The following is a 19,423-nucleotide window of genomic DNA, read 5'->3' on the forward strand; positions in this document are numbered from 1 at the left end:
GTTTTACGCGGCGATAATTTTTAATTTAGTTGATTTTTTGCTACTTTTTGACTGTTGTCAAACTTTCTTGCATCTGGAAAAACTGGTAAGTGTTACGAACGAGTACTTTATTTTAAATTGTAGGATATTTCTTTGCGATTATTTAGATTCTATGTAGCCTTTGGTACTGTTTGGGGTTATCTTGATATTTACGAAAATGTCGAAAAAAACACTTTGTCACCGAACTATATACCATGGCTCATAGATAGGACAACTTATTTATTATTTATATTTCGTAACGTAAAGGAAAAATCTAATGAGAGTAGTGAGTCTGAAGAGGAAAAACCACCGTAACTGTCTGAAACTAATTCAAATTTGAATCCGAAAAGTAGTGATGAATCTACAAATGAACATCAACGAATGAATAACAATGAAATATTACAAGTGAATGACTATGTTCTTGTGCTATTCGAGGGAGAGAATTAGCCAGGGCAAATAAAAAAATATGATGCTGGAATTACGTTGAATAGCATGTCCAGATGCAGAATAAATCATCATTGGGTTTGGCCAGCTAAGGAAGACTTCAATTTATAAAAGCAAAGATTATTATACAGAAAACACAAACCCCAGAAAAGATTTCTTCTACCAGGGCAGCATACAAAATTCCTTGATTGGTATTCTTGTTTGGACTTTTTTACTTTCTTTAATTCCTTAATACCTACATACTTTTTTTCAGTTTGAAATGGTGATTTTGAATTTGGTGACCGTCCTGCTTGTTGAGTTTATGACTCTAGGGACCACAATAAAATTCGGAAAATTATTGCGAGACCTTGAAAAAACTCAGAAAAGCCATCCAAAATCGCCGGAGAGGAAGACTGACGAAAGGCATTAAACTGCACCACCACAATGCGCGCCCGCACGTCTCTCGCCAAACGAAGGATTCAATCGAAAATTTCGGCCCTTATCTTGCACCGAGTGACTTCCACTTGTTTCCAAAATTAAATCAACACCTGGGTGGACAACGTTTCGAGAATGATGAAAGAGTGCAGGAAGCGGTTACCAAATTCCTCCGCGGACTGGCAGCGGACTTCTTTGAAGCTGGATTCCAAAAGTGGATAAGTCGTCAACAAAAATGCGTTGAAAAATCTGGTGATTATGTTGAAAAATAGTTAAGAAATTAAGCATTCCAATGATGTATTTTTCAGTTCTAAAAAAAATCCCTTAAACCTAAAAAAAAAAACGAGAACCTTATTTTTCACACAACCCTGTAACTTGAATACAGTGTTTACATTTAGCGTCACAACTATCAACAAAACTTGTTTTTTGTGAAATAAAGTGATAATTTCTAAGGTGGTACGTAATATACCACTTTTAGAAAAATATTTTTAAATACTTAATATCAGAATATTCTGTAGATAGTCATTCATTAAAAAAATACAAAATTAAACTGATTAATACTTAAACAAGGTAGTTATTTGTCAAAATATACTAAAATTGGTACATAGTTGGGGAGTTTTACGGTAATTCACAAATGCTAATTTTGAAGTCTAGTATCGTTGTAGCAAATTACCTTTGTAATAGTAAAAATAAAAAGGGAAAAAGAGCCTATTGTTTTCACCCCACCTAACACAGAAATTCACCTATACAGGAACATAAAATATGTATATTATATTACTATGTGTGTAGGTAATGGCGTGTATACGTGCAGTATGAAGTGCGATCTAGTTTTTTTATCCCACATTTTTTTAGCACCGATCTATTTTTAGGAGACATTTATTCACCGGAAAAAACGTATTTCCACCTAAATTTATATGAGATTTTTGTTTTATATTATGCACAAGAAGAAAACTTGTCAGTAACAAGAGAGAAAATGACACGATTCATTTTTATTGATCGCAAAATGTAAGTATATATTATTTTATGCTTTTTTGAGTCCTACGTTCAGTTTTTTTTTATTAGAGATAAAAAAAATATTTTTAATTTGTCGAAATTTTTGTAGACAAGGACTGGATTTAACTTCCTGGGGAGCTGTTAATATTAACATATAACAACGGAGATGAAGAACATTTTAGAGAAGGTAATATAGAAGCCTACGCATCTACATTTTTTATATATATTTATTTTTGTTAATCTTTGCTGTTAATTTTTGTATAAAATTGTAAGATTCAATATGTCCATGTATTTATAATTTTCTCAAACTGAACGGTTTGGGTAGGTAGGAAGAAATTGCCTTAAGGCAATATGCCCGCCCTCATATGTATATTTATTGTATATGTATATAAAGTGTCAAATACAATAAATAATAAATACAGGGCTTATGATCTGTCATTTTTTATTTTTATTTTATTTTATTTAACTTTTTATACATAATGTTAATTGTACATTGGTGGGCTCATTGCCAAATGGCAATTTCTTCCAACCAACCAATAAAATAAATGTGTTGTTTTTATAATTCAAGTTACAGAACATATTCAAAAGAAAAAAAGACTGAAAAGCTAAAGATATATAAAAATAGAAATAAACGTCATTGTTTATAAATTACCTTAAATCAAAACCATTACTCAATGGGAAAAGGGAAAAATAGGAAAAAAGGAAGGAGGAGAGATTTAGGAAGAGAAAGGGGATGTTTCTTTAGACGTGATTTAAACAGAGATAATGTAGTAACATCCTTGATGGTGGATGGGAGATGTTTCCACAGTCGACCCGCATGTACACTATATGAGTTAGAGAAGAAAGAGGAATTGTGGATGGGTGCCTTGAGAATTAGAACGAAGAGGTAAACCATGAACTGATAAGCGTTAGAATTTTTCACGCAGGTATATAGAAGCGTTAGGACTATGAAGTACATTGAACAGAAGTGAGAGGGAGTGATAGTCACTCCGCTGTCTAATTTTGAGCCATTTCAGTTGCCTACGATAATCAGAAATGTGGTCATATTTCCTAAGACCAAAAATGTACCTTATGCATGTATTCTGAAGTCGTTCAATTTTATCGAGTTGCTCACAGCTTAAATCAGTCATGGAAACTATCATGGTCATTGGCTGCTTTAAGTGGCCACTTTACACACTGTGTAACATTCATCATTCTGTCCATATTTGAACATCTATATTCCTTCAATTCTTTCATCTGTTGATGTTTGTGAAGTTAAAGAGCTGACACCTTTATTTATACAGGTGAGATTCATGTAATTGAAATATTTCACCTACATACTAGGCAACGTCTGAAATTTTTTTTTTTTCAATTTCCATACTTCTTTATGGACCAGGTGGATTTATCAACAAAATTTTAAGTTTGTCCAAATTTTTGAAGACAAGGACTGGATTCAACTCCCTGGGGAGCTGTTAACATTAACATATTACAATAGAAATGAAGAGCATTTTAGAGAAGCTAATACAGAAGTCTAGGCGTCTACAGGGCTTATGACCTGTCATTGGCTGGTTTAAGTGGCCACTTTACAGATGAAAGAATTGAAGGAATATATATGTTCAAATATGGGCAGAATGGTGAATGTTACACAGTGTGTAAAGTGGCCACTTAAACCAGCCAGTGACAGGTCATAAGCCTTGTAGATGCCTAGACATTTATATTACCTTCTCTAAAACTTTCTTCATCTCTGTTGTAATATGTTAATATTGAGCGGACCGCGCATGCTATATACGAGTAGATGGTCATTCATTTACTACAGTAGGGCCAATTGAATAGGTCACATTTGGCACTTCATCAAAATTCAACAACATAACCTTGTAAGGGCGGTAATAAAATATTTTAATTTTTTCGAATTTAGAACTGCCCAATTGCTTATTTTTTTCAATTACGATTACATATTTATTTTGATAATGACAAAAGAAGGTAATTTTACGATTTACTTTCACTAATAAACCATTCTAAACATAATAAACTGTTTCTGTTCTAAACGTCGTTACAATGTTGCATCAGTGAACCCTTTTTCTTTTTAAACATTGGGGATGTTACCCAGAAAAATCGAATGCTGATAATTTTGTTAAATTATGTACTTATCTTATTTTGTTCCTTAAATTTACGATAGAAAATAATAATGAGACAGGGATTCGACTGATGTTTTTTTATATAAAATTACAGTACCTATAAGTACTTTTTCATAGTAACTGAATTCAATCCACATATATTATGTTTGAAGTCCTAATCGATTCATTCACTTTAATCGATGTTTTTTTAAGCGGGTCACCTCACTATGAAGCTAAAACCAACAAATGTCAAATGTGACCTATTATTTTATATAGCGGCATTTAAGATAGCAACTTACGATACACATGCAAAAATTCGTGTGAGAAAGGGATATACATACATATTTTCTAAGTTCATATTTCTGCCTAACTTGTTACCCTAGCTATCTGTCAGTGTTATTATTTATGTACTTTAAAATTGTAAAAAATGAACTTAAAAAAAAAAAAAAAACATTTACTTATTCAATCAATTAGATTGCATTTACAAATAAAACGATATGATATATTTCTATTCAACAATTTAAAACCCCTAGCATATCTATCTAAATCGTGCGATCAACACAGCACAAACTATGGCTTGCATGCGCCAATGTCCCGATTGTGTCATATTGTAAACTCGAGACAAGATCTGGACTTTTTTGGTGTAAGTTTTTATAGATTTTAAAATTCACTAAGATTGACAAGATGATGATCTTGTCTTGAGATAGTAATTTTTATTTTTTTTGTCCTAGCTTTAATTTTATTTTATTTTATTAGTGCCTGTATTTATTATAAGAAATTGTAGTTACCATTGTTAGAATGGAACGCACAAGTCCGTCAAATAAAATTAATAAATACACCCATTCCATTTCACTTATTTAATTTTTGAACAAAAATAAATTGTACACGTATGGAAAAAATAATTGTTACCTGGTTTTTAGGATTCGGGACGGTGAACGAAAACAAACACAGACAGTAAACACTTGATAATAATAATAAAAGAATATGTACACCACTGTTTTACAAACCAAATTAGTGAGTTATGTTTTACTTTTTAACGTAAAAACACAATAACTAATATCTAAGACACATAAAAACGTCCGCCACCACTGATAGTCATAGATCTCTTTTGCTGTTTCTGTAAGTTCTCCCCGCCCGCCGCGCCGCTCCGTCCGCTTCAAGTACCGTGTACCTTCCTAAATAGTGAAATAATTCACCCGCCCGCCTTTTTATTTATAAGTATAATTTATATTATTGAAGATTGTCAAGAATGCATTAGTCAACTAAAATACATCAATAGGGACGATGTTGTAAATTTTTTTAAAGTTCAAGATTAGCAAAAATTTACAAATCTGCTTTCCTTCCATACTTTTACTTTTATTTGCTTTTTATATATCTTGATAATTTTATGTATTTTTTACTATGTATTTTTGTATAATTCAATTTAGTACGTACTATTATTTGGCATATAATTTATTGTTCCTATTTCTTATATTTCTTACCATAGTATTTATCATTTCAATTATGTTTTTATACATGTTTTTATGGTTTTATATATATATTTTTTTTATTTATTTACAATTTTTAAAAACCCGTTAGGGTTACATTAGAAATTTTATATTGTCTAGTCATTTTATGCCTCGTCTAGTCTAGTTAGTTCAGTCATCATTTGCTTTTTCAGATTGATTTTTAATTTGTCTCCAGTAAAAGTTTTCAAGTAGTAAGGTAAGTCGTTCTAGTGTTTAAGTCCATTATGTAGTATTTTTGACTGTCCTGTGTTTGTCTTTGCTTTTTCAATATGATAGTGCTGTTGTTGTCTGGTGTTATATTTGTGTATGTCAGCATTTTTGGCTAATATTATGTCGTCGTTTTGTATGTTTCCCAGTGTATATTCTTTTTCTGTTGATTTCAATGATACTCTTATTTTGTTTTTTTTAATACTACTATATTTTACTATTATTTTGTTGATTTTAATGAAACCATTATTTTGTATATTTGATTATGTGTGATTCTTAATTTGTATAATTTATATTTTTAAAAATATTTCTGATTATCTTTTTTGCATTGTATTCTTTGGAATTTTATTGTTTATTACATTTACCTTTTTTTCTAGATTGATATTCTATGTCATTGTAATTTGATCTAATCAATTTTACTTTGTATTTTTATTGTAGCTTGACACGGGCATAGCCTAAAAAGCCTTAATAAGTTCATGAGTAATTAAAATAGTGTAATTTTGAATGAATAAATGAATAAAAAGCAGAATAACCAAGTAATTGATTTGCCAAAAACGTCGCATGACGAAACACTTCTGCAAAACAGCCATTTATGGTGAACACGTTGTTTCTATATGCAGTAGCTGTACCGTGCAGGTCAATTTGTAATTTATTTTTACTATTTGATCGTCTGAAAATTAAGATAGCTAAACAAGGTTATTAACTCTTAAAAGACTGTGGTAAATAATGCCTTTGCGCGCGGTGATGTAACATCGTGTTACCACTAGTAAAAGACGGATTATTCTAAAGTTTAGACATTAAAAAAAAAACATAGAAACTGTTAAATAATTCATTTTCCATGATTTGAAAATAAACGTATAATTTTTCCCTGTTGTAGAAAAATAAATTAAAAATCATAAATACGCCTCTCATATTACGCGCGTGCGCCCCCCATAACTGTCATCAACCGTCTGAAGACTGAATCTGTTTTACCCAACACCCACCACAGAATAGTGTCTCTGTCTTCCTTGTTATGAATTTTATCTCGGTGCTCTCTCTTATACATATGTGTTGTTGAATTAGCGGACATTCATTCTTCGGGTAGCAAGGATAAATATATTTTTATTAACATCCAGCATAGTTATACAAATTGTACTTTCCAAATCCGGTGTGCAAATGTCCATTTGAAGTTTACAAAAAATACGAGTCATCATTTTAAAAAATAAGAGATATATATTAAATTTTGTGTCCTTTATCGACTAGTGTGACATCACAGCTACACAATAATAAATACAATGTGTACATTAAAAAAATATTTATAAATAATCCCTAATAGTAGAGTACAATGTGCTGTGTATATTTCCCAATATTAGTTTTATTTATTTATTAATGGACATTGTCCATGTATACAATTTAAAGGGTTTAAATATTACAATAAAAGAATAGTTTAAAACACTAAAAAAAGAAGAAAAGAAGCATTGACAAACATAAGGGACTTCGAGACAAGATCTGGACTATTTATTTAGTGCTCGTTTAAATCGTTGTAAACTTAAACCAAAAAAGTCTATATATTGTCTTGAGTTAACAATACGACAAAGACGGGTCATTGGAGAATTAAGGCCATAGTTTGTTCTATGCTGATCGATGAACAGTACTTCATTGTTTCTCAACCTACGAGTCGAAATATTGAATCTTACTTGTCCCAGTAATGATGGAACATCGATTATACCATTCAGTATGCCGAACATATATATGGAATCAATATTAGTTCTACGTTTTTGTAGACTAGAAATATTTCACATTGACTCTATATCAGCATAAGAATAATTACCTCTCTCTAGTCCAAGCATCTATGCTACTTTTCGAAGCAAGCGATGTTGGACTGATTCAATGTGATTAATGCGATTGACATAGAATGGAGACCAGACCACGGAGGCATATTCAAGAAGAGGGCAAACCGTTGAGCAATAAAGAGTTTTGATTGTACGGACATTAGTAAAATCAGAAGATATTCTGTTAATGAAGCCAAGTAATTTCAGTGATTTATTTACTGTATTATCTATATGTTCGTTTTATGTTAGTTTATAGTCCAAAACAACTCCTAAATCTCTGATGGACTTAACTACATCAATTTTGGAGTTTTCTATTAGGTACTCGAAGGTACGTTTTCTGTTGCATCTATCTATGTAGGTTAACCGGTACCAAGATAGATGCAAGTTGTAATTGTATGGCGTGTACAAAAAACACTAAAGTTACATAGTTCAAAAAAAATAAACTGAATAAATAAATATTCATGTTTTTTTCCTAGTCTGGCAGACGAAGGTTAGTTACAGCGTTACTCGAATATAAAGTCAGTGAGCTAGGGTTAAAAACACTGTTAAAAAGCTTCAGATATTTGAAACCTAAAATTGGTAATAAACAATGTTTACTTTATGATACACATTTTTTATTAGGCAACATACATTCAAATAATGAAGATTAATACGCTCATTTTGCGTAAAGTAGAAATTGTAAAATGTGTCGTTAACTGCCGATAAAGGAATTTTACTTTTATGGCAGGATTAAGCGGGGTAATAAAATAAAGAATATGGCCTATTAGATTGAAAGTTAATAAATGAAGCTTCAACTTACAGGAGCATTTCTTAGCGGTGGCTAAAATATTAAAACTCTCAAACAAATTTTACCAGAAGTACAAAAACCAAATTAATTTAAACAGAGATATACACTTATTTTTTTTATAATTAAATTTTTATGATAATTTTGTACGTATATAGAGTTTAGTTTTTACGCTACGTACCTGATTTTTTTTACAAAATTAAAACATTAAAATCACACAAAACTAAAATTATTGTTGTGGGTACAAAAACTTTATTTTTCCAATTTAAACACCACCATTTATTTCAGCTTACTTCAGTAAGACGTTTTTTTTTCTCATTATAACAATAGTGAAATATGACTTTTTAACATTTTTAAATAAATAAAGATCTATGAAAATTTTGTTATTTTGAATTCCCACAAAAACGGTCATTCCATTGGCCACGAACCTAATACGTCACGATTCGTGTTTTTTGTTCCTGCCTATTCAATTTTGTTGAGAACATTGTCACGAATCTTGACGTCACAACTAGCAAGGCCAAGCATGTTGCGTTTTTCCAGCAACGTATTTTTATTTAATTTCTTTTGTACATTTATGCATGAAAACATTTCGCCACAATATCCATATTAATTTCGAAAATACAATTAATTATTTTAAATCCTTTTCATATATTTTTATCGGTATTTGTAAAATATGATACTTCTTTATTGCGATGTAGTTTAAATTATTTATTTTAATCATTTTATCGGTGAAATATTGTTATAATACAAAGTACACGTTCACGAATTCATATACTTACAAATATATAGTAAAATATTTCATTATTTTTACAAAATAAAATAAATAAAATCTTTATAATTTACCCATGTAGATCTAAAATGTTTTACATAATGTACAAGCAGCATTTCGTAAGTCTTAGTAAATTATTGTACGTAATGTAAAATTGAAAATAACTATTAGGAAAATATTTTAAACAGTCAACATGCAAAATCGATTTCTTTTTATTTATTCAAAGGGTTTATATCCAAACAAGTTTATATCCAAACATGTTCTTCGCGAAGACACTATGATGAATGTATTTAATGCAATAAATAAGGGTACTTTTTGCAAAATTAGTTACATCCACCAATTTTTGTACTCATGAAATCGCGTTTAACTGTTATTAGCACTTTAGAAAAGATTCTTAATTATTTTTTTTCGCCAAATTTATAGAAGAAAGTTAAAAGAGGCTCATTCAACAATCAAAGTTCATAAAGTGCACACATTTTAGAAAATAATCTTTACATAATTTTAGATTTCATTTATTTTGAAGCTACTTTCTATTGGTCAAAAAATGCGATCAAGGGGTGTAACTGATTTGGCAACTGTCATTGATTTTTGTTACCAAATCTGCTTTAAAAGGAGACAGATTTGAAAGTCAATGAGTCAACATATAAGATGTAAAAATTGTATTTGTTTAAAACTGCAAAGTTAAATTTTAAAATATAACATTTTTAGGGGGTGACTGACTTTACGATGATACTGTAGATACGGTAAGTAGAGGTTTCGTATTAAATATGCAAAATGTTTATGAAAATGCGATGGAGAAAAATAATAATAGTTACTTGCTCTTCCCCTTTCCAACAAATTGCCTTGTGAAACGTTGGTCACGTTTTAGTTAATACCATCAGCTGCTTCTGTTCTAGCCGTTCGTACGATTTGTTAACAACTTCACTTCACAACAGAAAATGTCATTCTGACAGCTGTATTACTTTGTGATTACTTTCTTTATTGTGACTTGTGAAATACACATAACTAAACCACTGTCGTCTTGAGTATTATTTATGGAATGAACCATAATTTATTTTAGAAATGGGTAATCAACTCGTTAGTGTTGTTCCTTCGGAAATTCTTCCAGTAGAGCATTATCTGACCGATAATCATAGATTGTATTTTGATATCAGGTAAAATGTCTTCGATGCAAAATGCGTCATATTTTTCTTAAATTAAGTTTTTATTTTTTATTCAATAACGATTTTTATATCACAGCCTGGGATCTACAAGATTCTTCAAAGTAGCTCGTGCCAAATCGCAAGAAGGTCTTGTTGTTGTAAAAGTGTTTGCAATTCAAGACCCTTCACTTCCATTAGATGTTCATAGGGATAGACTTGAATATATTCGAACACATTTGGCGTCGGCGTTTAATTGTTTGCCATTCCAAAAAGTTGTGGTATGTATAAAGCATTTATTATATTTATAAAATATATTTCCATACAAATCTTATTATCTCTCCCTTTCACCTGGTGTATTCTCTTAGCTTTGTTTGGGTAGCCATTTTTAGTAATCATAACCTGTAAGTTTTGATTATTTTTTGAAATGTAAATTAAGTTCTCTAATTACAATTTAGGTTTTACTTTCAATATTAATGTTGCCATATTATCAAATAGTTCATGTGAGTATAATAATGTATTATTTTGTAATATTTCGCATTTTATCTAGGTGGGTAATTTTTCTAAATTTAACTTTACAATTTTTATCATGTTGAATATATTTTTTTAGCTACTCGTAATGTAGTATGCTTTGTTTTCATATGGCTAGTAAGTTTATATAATATATTTTTCCCATTAAATTATGTCGTATACTAATCATTTTATAGCTATCTACAAATTGTTTTATTCTAAAAATAAACAAATATTTTAAAAAAACATTTCTTTACATTTTGTAAAATTGTAATAATGATAAAATAACTTAAAATTATGTAAAATTATTATAAAAGTGTAATAAATTATTTTTTTCAATAACGTTTTATAATTTCCATGTTAAACAATTAACTAATTAGTATGTGTATTCTGTCTTGATTTATTATTTTTTTATCCAAAACAGGCCAGCCGGCCCAATTATAGCCATGAATTTCTTGACTTTAATTAGGAACATCCAGGCTTGAGTTGGTGGTTTTATACAGAACAAATAATTGATTAGATGTTTTTACATTTTATGAAACAGTTGACTGAAAAGGCGGCACTTATCATGAGAGAATATGTAAAATGCAGCCTTTACGATCGAATATCAACTCGCCCGTTTTTAACCCATCTAGAGAAGAAATGGATAACTTTCCAAGTTCTTTATGCTCTACATCAATGCCATAAACTGGGAATATGCCATGGAGATATTAAGGTAGGGCTCTTACTTATCCAATCATGTGTAATTTAAAAAAAAACTTTGAATTTTATTGTAAAATGTTATTTTCTAACTACAGTATAGCCCCGAAACTTCAGTATGTAATTTGTTTGTTTTTATACTGACATATAAGAGCCACACATTACCTGCCTCACAGTCGAGTATTTAGCATGTTTGCCTACCCTGCAATAGGTCTCAGGTTCGAATTCCGGCAAGGTTAACATGAAATTGTTTTTACACTAAAATATTTCCCGGATATTTATCATGTATTGAACAGTGGTAACTTTCTTATTTAAAAAAAGAGATACTTTAACTTCCATCTATTGAAGAAAAATAAACCTTTCTTAAAAACAATGAAAAATATCTGATAAAACCGATTTCTGTTTAAAAATACTGAACAAAATAAACAATTTTTTGCAACTGTCATTCAATGAACTTGTTCTATATAATTTCTGATTCAACATTTGAAAAATCGCCAGCCCATGGCACAAACTTTTTGACATTGAAATAAGATAGAAAGTCACATTTCTTAGCCCAGAGAGAAAAAACGGATCCAAGGAGTGTGCAGTGACCCAAATATAAAGGGAAAAATATAAGAAACAGCATGGTTTTGTGAAAGATGTTTACGGAAACCTGGTCTGCACCCAGTATTGTGTTTTAAAAATCATATGGAAATAAAATTTTGGTAGCCATAAAATTACTTATAAAAAGTTTTTAAAAAATAAGCCCCTTTATAAATAAATTTTAATTCTTTTTTTCTAAATCAATATTCTTTTCTATATCTTCCCAATAATTGAATTCAGAGCTAGCTTAAACAGTGAATTTAAACAAATAGTGTTTGGTTTGTTTTTTTAGTATGTCCAAAACCATGTTGCTCATTTTTCATAATATGGAGCTGTGTGACATCACATTTGTAAGAAATCTGTATTTTACTCACTGAGATTTAAATAGAGATGATGCTTTATATAACGCCGGGTTCAAATTGTCTTCTAAAAATCATCGAACACTAAGGAGAGCAGAAACGGAGCAGCAAGTGTTGCCGCGTCATGCTGCATCAACATTGCCATGCAAAACGCATTGTAGAGTAAAAAAGACTAACCGTCTATGCCAGTTTACCATGAATTCAAAGCTGCACGCTGCGCCCTTTTACGCTGCTTCACATTTACTTACCGTATACAAGAAAAAACATTTGAACATTTCAATTCCCACCAAATACCGCACAAGACGGGTGGTTAGTACCGCATCTAGTGTATAAATATCAATATATTTTACTATGCTTTAGTACTATTTATTTATTAAATTAAAATTTTTTTCTGCTTGGAATATTTACATATTTTTTAAATTTATTTAGCTTGAAAACATCATGCTAACATCATGGAATTGGGTTCTGCTTGCTGATTTTGCATCATTTAAGCCGACATTTTTACCAGAAGACAATCCGGCAGATTACAGCTATTTCTTCGACACCTCAAGAAGACGTTTGTGCTACGTGGCACCGGAGAGATTTGTCAAGACGCTGGGAATGGACAGCCTAGGAAAGGCACCAATGGAGGACAAATTAGGAGGGGGGTTATTGTTGAACGAGTCCCCTTGTAAAGCTGGTGATCTTGTTCCCAGTATGGACATTTTCTCAGCCGGGTAAATTTAATATTACATTTTATCAACAATATTTTTAATTTGTCCAAATTTTTGTTGGCAAAGACTGAATTTCACCCCCTAGGGATTAAGATTAACATACATATTTTTGATTTTAAAATATCAACGGATGGAAGAATTGAAAAAAGTGGATGCTTAAACTTAAACAAAATGGTGAATGTTACACAGTGTGTACTGTGGATATTTAAACCAGCCAATGTCATTCTATGTATTTATTTAGATAGTTTAAAAAAAAAACTTTAACTACTAGTTATAACTTACATTATAATCAATATATACAAAAATATTTTAAATTACTATGTTATAAGTTATAAAATTCAGACGCATAACACTTTCCTAAATTGTTTCAAATGTCCCATTCTTCATCTCATAGATTTAATTGAGCAAGTTTGTATAAGTCATCTCTCTGTTTCTGAAGTTCACGCAAGGGTTTTTTATTCCATTATTTGTTAGTTTTCTTAAATATGATAGTAGGCATGATATTGTGATTACTTTCATCACAAAACGATCTGCTCTATCATTTACATGTATATGTGTTTAATTATTCCAATTTTCTTTTTGATGCTCCGTTTTCTTTGCTATAATTCTTTTTTCCTCTTTTATTGCCTGTTTCCTAACACCAATCATCAAAGAAATCCAATAAAAATTATAGTCTTGATTTGGAGAATGATTTACCACTGCATATTAATTTATTTTAAACTTGTATAGCGAGCATCGTGAGTTTTGTTTCTTCCAGAACCTCATTTGAAATTATCTTAAAAAAATATTACTTTGGATTACAATCACTACGCCTTCTGTATGCCTACTAAACAAATCACATCTAACAGTCGTGTATCCCGGAAACATTACTTCATTATTTTTTATTTCTTTAGTTACATATGTTTCACAGCGTCAGCATACTTGGTTTATACTTGTTCAATAATGCTTCCAGTTCTTCGTAATGCACATAATCACAGGTCATAAGCCCTATAAACGCCCAGTCTTCCACATTTTTTTCTCCATCTCTGTTGTAACATTATGTTTTTTATCACAAAAATCTCAGTTTAAGCAGACAGCTCTAGATTTATATTTTTTACCAACAATTCTTTATTGAATTTCTTTGTAATGAAACCCATATTTTAATATATTTTAGATGATATGAACTTTTATTTTACCATAAACATAATATTTCCTCAAGTCGTCGAAATGACACAAATATGATATCTCTCCTGAATTTGTAAATGTTTAGTGGCCCAAAATTCAAATGTTTAAAAAAAATCACTTAAATAATGTTTTTAAAAACCGAGAGAGATGAATCACTACAACAGTTTTAGAAGAATATGTATGTAAAAACAAATACTCGATGAACTAAGTCATACGTATTTATACATTTTCAGTATTCGCATTGTAGATCATTTCAAGTAGATTTGTGTAATACAGTGGTACCTCTATATTCGCCATTAATCTGTTCCTGGGGGTCCAACGAATATAGAATTTTATGAATGCAGAAACAGTTTTACCCATAAGAAGTAACTGAAATTCAATTAATCTGTTTACAACTCCTAAAACTGGTACAAAAATGAATAAAAAGTTATACTAGTAGATGTGGAATAGCAGAATGGTTAATGCTAAGAATTGCTATCAATACAGCTAATGTTAATTCCAATTATGATCATGGGGTCCGTTTCGCCGATGATTCAGTAACACTGGATTTAACAAGGAACTTGTCCAATGTTAAAAATATGTATCTTTTCTGGGTGATCCTGTGTAAATTGGATTCGTTCCGGCGTTTCGGCTACCATTGCAGGAGCCATCTTCAGAGTAACCTGTGTATTTTTTAGAAAAATATGTGTTTGTGTAAGAGTAGTTTGTGCCGTGTCGCAGTCGGCAGTAGTCACATTCATAGTGCCGGGAACCACGTTGAGTTTTATTTCAGCCTGTCGTCTTTGCATATGTTATTTGGATGTTTGTGTATTTTAATTGCCTCTTTTATTATTTGTGCACTGTAATTTCTATGTCGACTTTTGTAATCGAATGTGCCTACTGCCGTCTGCAACAAGGTACAAATTAATAATATGTAAACACTTTTTTTTTCTACAAAACACACAGTTTACCCTGAATATGGCTTCTGCAATGATAGCCGAAACGGATCCAACTTACACGGGATCACCCAAAAAAGGTACATACTCATAACATTGACTGAAAATCTCCGCACCTATTGGACAATGTTGTCTGTTTTTGTCTTCTCTGTGAAACATAGTCAATCACACTATCATTGAATGCACTTATATTTTGCTTAGGAGTGACGACAAGTACGGAAAATACTAACAAATATAGGGGAAAAAAATTGTCACCAAATGTGACTATTATAAAAAATTATGAATATTCAGGTTGAAGAATATAGAGGTTTCACTGTATTACATACTCGTTTACAATTTATGAAAAAATTCCATATTACAGAAGGGCAATGGGATTAAGATTATTTTATGAATTATCTAAGCCTATTTTGACTCTGTTTTTGAGTAAAAGACCTTAGACTACTCTTAAACATGCTTTAGCAATAAATATAGTGTTGTAAAATGTCAATATATAAAAATTCTTCCTTACTCAACTGTTTGTTTGGTTGCACGTATTTCAGCTGTGCGCTGTTAGAACTGTGGAACGATGGAACCCCTGTGTGGGATCTATCTGGGCTCTTGGCCTACAGATCTAGTGAGTCTTCACCTCCGATCAAACTGCCTAAACACTGTGATAAGCGACTCGCTAATCTTCTGCTCTCCATGACACAAAAGAGCCCCCAAGCACGACTATCGGCGGAAGTTTATTTGGATAACGAAAGGGGAAAGTAAGATATTAATTTAACTTGTTTTTACACATTCATCTGTTTCATGGAACAATGTTGCAATTTAAAGAGTACTGAAAAGTTTGGACTGTAGCATTCTGCGGATTGTACTTCTTAAAATCCAATAAATATAAATGCCTTAATTAGCATATCTCTTTTTTTCTATATCTGGGTAGATTCAAAATACAATTCTGTGTGAAATAGAACCCGAATCCTGGACTCTACAAGCTATCCACTTGATGGTTACTCTCAGATAAAAATATATAAATAATCAAATAAGGAAATTAAGTGCAGATAAGTTCACCTCGCAGTGTAGTGGTTGGCACATTCGCCTACCATGCTTGAGAAATATTTGACAATCCCATTTTAAATTATGATCTAAATAATTAAATCAATATATAATAAATCAATAAGGAATTCGAGAAAATACCAGCTTGATGAAAATATCCTGTTGTTTTCAAGATACTGGGAATTAATAGTCTAGAAAGGGCACAAATAGATGACAGTTCCAAATAATATAAAAAATCAAAGAACACTTAACAAATTCAGTCATCCAATTTTAAATTGGTTAAGTTATTTCAAAGATAATTTTTTTGATTTTGGCATTTTCTTTTTCAGGTTATTCCCGGAATACTTTTATTCATTCCTTCAACCATACATGCTTATATTTTCCGCGCAGCCGATCTTACCCCCGGATGAGAAGATACTGAGGATCAACCAAGACATAGAAAATGTCATTAATATGTTTACCAAGAATTCAAACGACCAGCAAAATTACAAAAACCGAGTCGAGAACAGAAAGGAGATTTTGAAAGGGCGCGAGAACAACTTTGACCATCTTTTTCCCAATACCGCTCTTAATATTAAGACAATCGATGCGGCAAAAGCCTTTAAAATAGATGAAAGTAAAAATGAACCTGATTGTAAGGAGAGGAAAGAAACAAATCCAGATAGTGAGGGGCTGATTATTATAACGTCTTTGGTTACATCCTGTATACGCGGATTACATCATTGTACATCTAAACTATATTGCTTGGATATTTTGTTTCAACTTGCTGAAAATGCGAGTGCCGAAACTATTTTAGATAGAATTTTACCATATATCGTAAGTATTGCATGTATGTATTTTGATGCTTTATATCACAAAAGAAGCCGCTTCCTCGGTGGACCATTTGTTAAACCTGCCTAATAGTCCGTTACTTTAAGAACTAAGGTTTGGAGGAGGAGATTTAGCAATATGAGAACACTCGGCCTCCATGCAGCAACCGAGTTCTTTTCGGCTTGGAAGGCTAGAACTAACTTACGGGGACCTGTCACAATAAATCTACTCATGGCGCAGCGCCGTCAGAAGCTTATTTAGCACTAACCCCATATACAAAACTAAGAATACTATGGTAAAAGTCACAAAAAGTATGCCCCTATTGTTTAGAATCCTCAGTATCAATAATTTCAACCTTTATGAAAATTCTTTCTGTAGGTTATGCAGTGCAGATGATGAAACACTTATACATATTTTATTTTAAAGTGATGCTTTATATCACAAAAGAATTAGCATCTTCAGCGGAATCACTAGTTAAATACTTGCCCTTCATTCAGTAGCCCTGCTCTAGAAGATCTTGGCTTGGAGGGTGAGAATTAACTTGCAGGAACCCCTTACAATAGATTTACACAGATCACAGTGACCCCCCATCTTTAAAAATACAATGTAAATCAATTCTAAAATTAAGTTCTGATGTGTTGATAAACAGTTGTATTTTATATTATGATTATTTATTATTATTATTAGTTATAGGCAGGCAGCCTTTGCTGATGCACCTATATCTCATGTTCTGCTTTTTGTCTGCGTTCTTTTTCTTTCAAAAATGCATCCAAACGGTTTTTGAACTGGTTGACAGAAATGGAATGGACAACTAGGCTTGGCAATTTATTCCAGTCTGAAACTACCCTGCTGGAAAGGAAGTTTTCTTGGGATTGTGGTGGAATTGGGGACGATAGAGCTTTCAGTTATGACCCCGTAAATTTGTATTGGAATTTAATTGATACATCTCATGCAGGGGGCAGTCATAGTAATTATTGAGTATCTTATAAGTTTCTATCAGTATCTAAACCAGTAAATAAATACCACCTCATGTTTGATAAATAATATTAAAATAGTATTGTTTAAGATCTTCTTTACAAGAACAAATGACGAGAAGGCTTGACTTATTAGCTCCATATTTTTAGATTTCATATTTAGTAAACACTGTTAAAATAAATTAGGATAAGATTCATTAGTTTATTCTCTCCGATGGCACTACAGCCCATATCGAGCTTTGGCCTCCTGCAACTTTTGCCTCCAATTCGGTCTGTTCTCAGCCGCCGTCTTCCAATTTTCCACCTGGAGAATTTGCACTTCATCCTTTCTCTCTTCATCCTCCCATCTCAGCCTGGGTCTTCCCACTAATATCCTTCCAACCGGGTGTCCGCTCATTAATCTTTTAGGGGTATTCACACACATTTTACAGGCATTCGCTGTACATGTCCGGCCCGTCTTAATCTTAGCAACTTCATATGTGCCGAGATGCTTGGGGCCTGGTATATGTTGTACAATTCTTCTTTGTACTGAATGCACTACTGATTATCCTCTCTCACTGATCCGCAGATTCTTCGGAGTTCATTCGTTAATTATACCTCGATAAAGAAGCTTGTGTAGCTTTGAATTTGATCGGTAGAAAAAAATGATAATAAGTGTTTAAAAACAAAGTTGTTTTATATTTATTTTATTTAAATTAAGTATTCTTTGTCTGTTTTTTGTTTCTTGTCTGTATTTTTATATTTTTTTTTAGATACATCTTACTCATGATGCTTTACCTCGTGTAAGAGTTAATGCGCTGGACACTCTCACTAAATGTTTGAGAATGATTGATTTCTTACCCAAGTCAGATACAAATGTATTCCCGGAATACATTTTTCCAGAAATAGCTCCCTTAGCACTAGACCCTGCTGTTTCCGTTCGAGCGGCTTATGCCAGTAATATTGGTATGTTTGTTATTTCATTATCTTTTTTTTTTGTTTACGTACCCACACACGCACCATCACACACCAGGGGCAAAACATCCCAGTAAGTGATTATGCACAGCTTACCATTATATTTTACTTTTGATAATAATGTTTTATAATAACTATGTTTATGGGAAAATAAATAAAATAATTGTTATTTATTATTATAAATCACCACCTATATTATATTAAATCTTCCTACAAAAAAAATCTATAAAGTACCCCCAGGCCGTTCTCAGTGAACGATGAAACTAGCCGATTACCTCAGCTTTATTCGTCCTTCCAAAAATTTTCTATATTTAAGTACTATTAAGCTTGCAGATTACAAATATTATTTGAAGGTTCTCTTTTCGGAAACTAATATTTCGAACATTATTTCCGAAGGTCTATTTTTCTTTGATAGGATACCATTGACATATTATACATCACATGGGACATGTGGTGTTCGAAGTGGCCATTTTTGGCATTATTCATATTAACAGGAATGTCATTGTGGTAT

General features: G+C 31.5%; 1 protein-coding gene across 1 annotated transcript in view; it reads left to right on the forward strand.

The window, feature by feature from the left end:
• The first annotated feature begins 9,952 nt into the window (after window positions 1-9,952).
• Window positions 9,953-19,423, forward strand: part of Vps15 (vacuolar protein sorting 15) — a 34,419-nt gene continuing 24,948 nt past the window's right edge. Inside the window, exons 1-7 of the mRNA XM_088228728.1 lie at window positions 9,953-10,195; window positions 10,281-10,461; window positions 11,235-11,405; window positions 12,760-13,046; window positions 15,682-15,888; window positions 16,504-16,990; window positions 18,711-18,903. Of these exons, the coding sequence (XP_088084854.1) occupies window positions 10,104-10,195; window positions 10,281-10,461; window positions 11,235-11,405; window positions 12,760-13,046; window positions 15,682-15,888; window positions 16,504-16,990; window positions 18,711-18,903 (1,618 nt within the window). The 5' untranslated portion in view covers window positions 9,953-10,103. The remainder of the gene's footprint in view (window positions 10,196-10,280; window positions 10,462-11,234; window positions 11,406-12,759; window positions 13,047-15,681; window positions 15,889-16,503; window positions 16,991-18,710; window positions 18,904-19,423) is intronic.

The sequence above is a fragment of the Micrasema longulum genome, unplaced genomic scaffold (assembly GCF_059751315.1).
Source record: "Micrasema longulum isolate JH-2025_06_02 unplaced genomic scaffold, ASM5975131v1 h1tg000605l, whole genome shotgun sequence".
NCBI lineage: Eukaryota > Metazoa > Arthropoda > Insecta > Trichoptera > Brachycentridae > Micrasema > Micrasema longulum.